A 7,598-nucleotide genomic window follows, 5' to 3' on the forward strand; every position below is an offset into this window, starting at 1 on the left:
TAGGTTCGAACCTCCAACTTTTCAGCTAGTAGTTGAGTCCCTAATCATTTGTGCCACCCAGGGACGCATTGCAAGACTGGGTTAAAGGGAGCTGTCCTTTTAGCTACAAGGCCTTTTTTCCCTGGCAGGCTCGAGAAGCAGAGTTTGAGGCTGAGCAGGAGAGGATCCGGAGGGAGAAAGAGAAGGAGATCGCCCGCTTGAGGGCCCTGCAGGAGAAGGCCCAGGATTACCAGGCAGAACAGGTACCTACTTAATCTCCGCTTCCTACTCCTCTCCCACCCTCCTAGCTATTCCTTTGACAGCCTGTACAATGACCTTCAGGAAGGCAAGGTATAGACTAGAGGATGCAAGTTATCTAGAATTAGACAGTCCAAGGTCCATGGAGTAGCCTGCTCCCATTGTCTCGGGCAGCAAGGATTGAGCAGTGCATGATGTGCTTAAGGTTCAAGAGAAAGTCTTTGGATGCTATGTAAAGAACTTTCAACCTTAACCACTGAAATGTGTCACCAGAGGAAACTGTAGTATCTCGGTCATAAGCAGTTTTTAAAATTAGAAGCAATTGCTGGGCTGTCCGGACGTGTTTGAGGTACCAGGAAAGAATTGGGATGAGTGAGGTGGAAGGATATGGCGTCCCTCAGGGTATCCTCTGACCTGAAAGTTCTATGACAGGATTCCATTCTTTTTTTTTTTTTTTTTTTCCTAGAATAATTTGCTGCCTGAGAAATCCATGGTGCCTCTCAAGGCAGGCTGTCAGAGCCTGCAAGTAGGTGTCTTCCTAAAGGCACCTGGTAGGTCCCTGAGGTTACTTTGCACCCTCACTGGTCCCTTTCTTCCCCACTCTCTCCTTTCCCAGGATGCCTTGCGGGCCAAGCGCAACCAGGAGGTTGCCGACAGAGAATGGCGCAGAAAGGAAAAGGAAAACGCCCAGAAGAAGATGGAAACAGAGGCCATGCTGAGGAAGAGCCGGCTGGAACAGGTGGCTTTCAAGGAGCACGCTCTGGCTGTTCAGGTGCAACGGGACCGGGATGAATTCGAGAGGATTCTTCGGTAGGAGGGGCCTGGGAACCTTGGCTTCCTTTCCTTGGACTGCAGCAGGGATGGTCCATATTGGTCAGACAAGAGCATTCTAGCCTGTTAACAGGCAGATAGATCCTCATACATCTGGTCTGGGTTGGTGGGAACATTCCAACCAGATGAATGGTTGAAATATTTCAAAGCCACTTGAGCCAAGAATTTTATGATTCCGAGAATTGGAAAATAGCAGCTGGAAGTGTTAAAGGAATGGGGGATTGCTGGAATTAGTTACCCTGGGGCAGTAAAGGTGTAAATAAAGGTGTAAATATGGTCCTTCCTGCCACCCCCTCTCCTGCAAGTTAGGAGTAAATCTGTAGCAGGCGAGGTTTAGGAGAGATAGAGAAAAGAGCTTCAGATACTAAGGGCTGTTAGTCATTGGAGCAGGACTTCGAGAGAATTCTTTGCTATTCATTTGACAAATATATATTATTAATGCACATAAATTCAAGGCTCTGTGTTGGATACTGTCATGGACTGAATTGTGTCCCCCCAAAAATGTGTGTATCAATTTGGCTGGGCCATGATTCCTAGTATTGTATGATTGTGTACCATTTTGGAATCTGATGTGATTTCTGTTTGTGCTGTAAACTCTATCGCTATGATGTAATAAAATGGATTAGCGGCAGTTATACTGATGAGGTCTGCAAGATTAGGTAGTGTCTTCAGCCAATCTCTTTTGAGATATAAAGAGATAAGTGAACAGAGAGACATGGGAACCTCATACCACCGAGTGCCGGGAGCAGAGCGCGTCCTTTGGACCTGAGGTTCCTGTGCAGAGAAGCTCCCAGACCAAGGGAAGATTGATGACATGGACCTTCCTCCAGAGCCAACAGGGAAAGCCTTCCCCTGGAGCTGATACCCTGAATTTGGACTTGTAGCCTACTGGACTGTGAGAGAATAAACTTCTCTTTGTTAAAGCCGTCCACTTGTGGTATTTCTGTTAGAGCAGCACTAAGTGACTAAGACAGATACTGTGGAAGATAATAGAGATGAATAAAGCACTGCCCTTGTCCATTTGTGTAGGAAGGATGTTAAAGACTCACATTTAGATGGACCTTACCTATGTTTATACATCTTTCCTGCCTTTCCAGCTCTTTATCCTTTCATTTTTGTTCTCTCTTTTTGGTCAATGGTAATTCCAACACATAAGTGGAAGCTGAGAGTTTATATTGCTCATTGGCCTCTCCTCCCCAACACTCCTCTTCCCTCTAGGTAAATCACAGCTGCCACTGGTTTCCCTCTCTGGTCTACTTTCTACCAGCAGATCTGCCACCATCAGACCTGGCTCCTGGGGAGCTTGATCTCCTGGCACTAACTGTTCTGGCCTAACTGGAAATGACTCCCTTTTTGCTTAGGTTCAGACTCTGTAAGATCAGAATTTGTCAAAAAGAAACAAACCAAACAGAATTTAAATTGGGGGGTGGGGGTGGGGGTGGATATAAAAGCAGAGAAATTTTGCTCAGCTAACTAAAGATTGGATGGTGTGACTCAGCTTTCTTGGTGTATGTGCTGTAGGTTCTTCTTCTTGGTACTGCCACAATCAGTCTCAGGCTACCCAGACCCCAGCCAGAGGCAGAACAGAACTATAGGAATCTCAGTCCATTCCAGAACCAGATTCCTGGTCATTTATTGGACTGTGGGACTCTACCCTGTTCCCACTGGCTGTGGTGCCCTTAGGCTCTGTAACTTGCCCTGCCTTCAAGGGTCATGCTGTGGTCTCTGGACATCTGCTGAAGAAGACAACTTCCTAAATGGCCTCAAGTATTCTGCCCCTGAGCTCAGACTGCCTTTCAGATGTCTACCCTCCCCTCCCTGGCCTCTATGCCCTTGGACATCTGTGTTGCCATTAAATCAACCAAATCCATTGCCGTCGAGTCGGTTCTGACTCATGAGCAACCCTTGAGGACAGTGTAGAACTGCCCCATAGGGTTTCCAAGGAGCAGCAGGTGTTGCCTTTAGCAGGCACTAACAGATGCGATTGGAATGGAACTAAAGTCCTACTTTTGCCACTGACCCATTTGTCTCTGCTTTGTTTGCTCTAGCCAGTTATTAAAGCTAGACTAGCCCTTTGGAGAAGTTCAGCTTCACCTGTTGTTCTAGGTTAGCATCTAGACCTAGTGTCTCCAGGGCCACGTGACTACCATGGTGGGTGTCTTCACTTTTGGAGCATCTGCCACGGCCAGCAATCCAACTTTCCCTCCTTCAAAATCATGCTCTCTTGTACAGCCTATATATGGACTTCTGCTTCTGCAAAGAGGTATGCCTTTAAATCTCAGCCCGTGGAATAAGCAGAAATAGCTGACCTACCTTACCCAGTGGTTCTTAGAACTACCTGGGGGCTGTAAAACAACAACAACAACAAAAATTACTGATGCTCAGGCTCCACCTCCACAGATTTTAATTGGTCTGGGGTGAAGTCCAGGCATCAATATTTTTTTAAAACTTCTGGGTGATTCTAACATGCAGCCTGGCAGGTTCCATAATCACTGCCCTAATCTCATGGAATGACCAGGCTTCTTCCCCATTTGGATTTTCAACTGCCCATCACCTCTATTTGGAATCCTGGGGTGGTGCGAACAGTTAAGCACTCAACTACTAACTGAAAGGTTGGTGGTTCAAACCCACCTAAAGGCACCTCAGAAGAAAGACCTGACGATCTGCTTCTGAAAGATCACAGCCTTGAAAACCCTATGGAAGACAGTTCTACTCTGCACACATGGGGTCATCATAAGTTGGAAACAACTTGATGGCAAATGGTCTGTTTTTTATTTGTTGGTTTTTACCACCCCAGTGGCTCTCTCGTGACACATACAGGCACCCTGTTTCCACACTTACCTCTCCTCCCAGAAGAATGTGAAGCAATAAACAACTGCTGTACACATAGAAAAACAGTATCAATGCCAAGAGGAGAGTCTTGATGTATCATAGATGTGTCTCAGCAGTGGAGATTTGGTGTCTAAATACAGAGGGGCAAGGAGGCCAGTGGTTGTCGTCTCATAAACTGGGAAGGCTCTGTAGAAGGTGTCTTAGTTATCTAGTGCTGCTGTAACAGAAATACCACAAGTGGATGGTTTTGGCTAACAGAAATTTATTCTCTTACAGTTTAGGAGGCTAGAAGTCCAAAATCAGGGTGCCGGCTCTAGGGGAAGGCTCTTTCTCTCTGTCAGCTCTGGGGGCAGGTCCTTGTCATCAGTCTTCCCCTTGTCTAGGAACTTCTCAGCACAGGGACCCCAGGTCCAAAGGCCACGTGCTCCTGGCTCTTCATGTTTGGTGGTAATGAGATCCCTCTCCTCTCTGCTCGCTTCTCGCTTGTATATCTCAAAAGAGACTGACTCAAGATATAATATAATCCTGTAGACTGTGTCCTGCCTCATTAACATAACTGCCTCTAATCCTGCCTCATTAACATCATAGAAGTTAAGATTTACAACACATAGGAAAATTACATCAGATCACAAAATGGAGGACAACCACACAATACTGGGAATCATGGCCTAGCCAAGTTGACACACAGTTTTGGGGACACAATTCAATCCATAACAGAAGGCATAGCATTTTAGGAGGTGTTTGACTGATGGAACAGAGCTGCTAGGGGTTGAGAGAATACCCCAAGTATGGTGGATCTGGGAAGATGCTCAACGGATATGAGTAAGTGAAGCGGAGCTTTCAGTACCTTTGTTGGGCTGAGTGACCTCAGGCGAGGAGGGCTGGTGACAGATCCCTGGCTAATACGGTTTTACTTTTTTTTTTTTTTATTACATTGAGAAAGAAATTAGATATTAGCTCACGATGGCCTACCACTGCATTTCCTCTGAGAGTTGAATATATTTTATCTGAAGTTTCTGAGCCTATCTGGTTGCCACTAGTGATTTTCTCCCTGGTGTCAGGGTATATGAAGTATTCTTGGGGTAGAAGCTTCTAAGAGGAACTATTGTTACCTCAATAACACAGACAGGAGCCGCCTGCCACAATAGCCAATTCTGAGACAGGGGTGAGGTGAGCAGCAAGAGGTTTATTATATATTGATATATAGGAGACAGAGGGGAATAGATTCCTCCAAAAAACCCGTCTCTCCCACTGGAGATCGGCTGAAGGCTTTTATAGGTGCTGGATTATGGGTCTTAGAAGTTTGTGTTAGTTTCCCCTTGAGGTGGTCATGTCTTAGATGAGTTAATCTTCTACTGGTATTCTTGGGGGTTACCTGGAGACGTTTTTGGGGATTATCTGGTGACATCCCGGTTTTTCTTGTCCCAAGATGGGTGTTTTGTTCAGTTTTCATCCTTAGATGATTATCACTAGTTTTCCACCCTCCAAGGAGGAACATCAGTTAATCCTAAACCTTTTGTAGAGACTGGAGAAACAAGATCATGAGACAATGTGGCAGTTAGCAATGGGGAGTAAGTAATAGTGAGCCGGGCCTATGCAGCCTCTTCCACTATGGGAGATGGGTCAACAAGAGAACTAAGAGATAGCAGGCTGCTATGCTCCTCCATCCTTCTTCCAGCAATCAAGCATTATAGACTTTACCGCTTCTTTTAGCTGTACAGTAGCCCCTTGGTTGTTTTTGTTAATGTTATTATTGTTAGCGAAGAGAGAAGGAGAGAAAGAGGGAAAGAGAAAAGAAGAAAGAAAAGAACAAATCTTAGAACAACCAGAGAGAAGTTATGCATTGTTATAAGAGAGAAGGCAGGTAGAAGCGATAGCCCCCAGTTGGTGAACTCTGGGGGCAGGACCAGCTATATCATTTGCAAGACCCAGTGCATGAAAACGTGCTCACAAATTATTAAGAATTTCAAAATGGTAGCAGTGGTGCATTAAACCAAGAGTGGATCTTTGTAAGCATGGAGCCCTGCGTGACTGTATGGGTCACATGCCCATGAGGCCGGGCCGGCTGGGTGGGCAGGGGAGCCTGCGTGGTGGCAGGCAAGAAGGGCAGACAGCTTGGGGCCTGATCTCTGAGCCGTAGAAGAGACCACATGGTGGGCTGTGGTCTCTGAAGCACATCCACTGGAGACGCCTCAGCCTGTCTGATTCCCTGCGCTCCTCTCCCAGGGCCCAGAGAGAACAGATAGAGAAGGAGCGGCTGGAGCAGGAGAAGAAGGCCACAGGACGCCTGCAGCACGCCAATGAGCTAAGGCGCCAGGTGCGTGAGAACCAGCAGAAGCAGGTGCAGGACCGGATCGCTACCTTTGAGGAGGGCCGGCGCCTCAAAGAGGAGGCCCAGAGGCGGCGTGAGCGCATTGATGACATCAAGAGGAAAAAGCTTGAAGAGCTGAGGTGTGTGGGAACCCCTCCGCCCCCCAGCTCATCTTCCCTTCCCCTAGAGAGGGCACTGCAGGCTGGAGAGCGAGGGGACTGTGACGTGTTCAGGGACGGCCCTTCTCGTGTCTCGGGGCCCACACAGGCTGCTGCCCACTGAGGGGCCCCAGCAGGAAGTCCCGGGACCGCACCTCCAGCTCTTCCTGGCTCTCCCAGAGCTCCTTGGTGGGATACTGGGGCCTTGACGAGAATGTGTTTGCGGGGGCGGGTGCACTGCGGGAGCTGCCTCCTCTCTGGTCTGACACCGCCCCTCATACCTGCCCTGTTTCCCCTGCAGAGCCACCGGCCTTCCTGAGAAGTACTGCATTGAAGCTGAGCGAAAAGCTAATATCCTGCCAGTCACCTCTGTGAACTGAGGGGGCTTCTGTGTCCTGAGGAGGCCTCTGTGTCCTGAGGGGCGCCTTCGGAGGACAGATTCTGCCCAGTCTCCTGGTGTCTTTATTTGCTGCTAGCCTAGACATTTCATAGTTACAGATTAAATCTATTCTTTGTCTCTAAGGAATTGCTCAGCTTTCTTGTGGGGATGCGGCTGCTACCGGGTACTGAATGTGGAGGGAAATAGGTTAGGGAGACCAGGGTGGCAGGCACTGTGATGCTCAGGGGAAGGGGATGGTGCCAGGGCTCACTTGTGGTGGGATCTTTCTCACGATCGTCCCTCGTAAGCCAGGTGGCCCTTTGGCCCTAGTGTTTCTTGGCCTTTTTCTGATTGCCTGGGATGCTGTCATCAAGTCCATTTCCAGCACAGTCTTGTCTCTGCCCCTGCCCTGTGCCCAGTTGAGAGGCATTTCAGGGCACTGAGGCAGGGAGCTAAAGATGCTCTCTCAGGGAGGGGTTGGGACAAGGGCTAGGCTGAGTGGAGCTGGGGAAGGAGGTTCCAGGGCGGGGCCTGAGGCTGAGCTCTTAGCCTGCTCATGCCTGCCCGTGACTCAGACCACATCTGTGGACGGCTGATGTTTGAACCTGGGCTCACTTCTCCCGTTTCAGCCTTCTCCAGCCAGAGCCCTTTCAACTCCAGTTAGCACCTTAACATAGGCAAGTGCCCATTCCCTCACTGGGGCACGCCCAGTGCTCCTCACCCTGCCAGCCCAGTCCCTTCACCTAAACACCTCTCACTCAGGCAGCCGGGATCCCCTTAGTCCACCTCACTTGCCAGTTTCATCTATTTTAGTTTTCCGCCCTTTGCCCCAAGCTACGCATTATTCATT

The 7,598-nt window shown here is 48.5% G+C and overlaps 1 protein-coding gene across 1 annotated transcript in view; it reads left to right on the plus strand.

The window, feature by feature from the left end:
- Window positions 1–6,883, plus strand: part of CFAP45 (cilia and flagella associated protein 45) — a 47,731-nt gene extending 40,848 nt beyond the window's left edge. Inside the window, exons 9-12 of the mRNA XM_023725134.1 lie at window positions 129–242; window positions 854–1,047; window positions 6,127–6,351; window positions 6,671–6,883. Of these exons, the coding sequence (XP_023580902.1) occupies window positions 129–242; window positions 854–1,047; window positions 6,127–6,351; window positions 6,671–6,749 (612 nt within the window). The 3' untranslated portion in view covers window positions 6,750–6,883. The remainder of the gene's footprint in view (window positions 1–128; window positions 243–853; window positions 1,048–6,126; window positions 6,352–6,670) is intronic.
- Window positions 6,884–7,598: the final 715 nt, after the last annotated feature.

This window comes from Trichechus manatus, unplaced genomic scaffold (assembly GCF_000243295.1).
Source record: "Trichechus manatus latirostris isolate Lorelei unplaced genomic scaffold, TriManLat1.0 scaffold00288, whole genome shotgun sequence".
Taxonomy (NCBI): domain Eukaryota; kingdom Metazoa; phylum Chordata; class Mammalia; order Sirenia; family Trichechidae; genus Trichechus; species Trichechus manatus.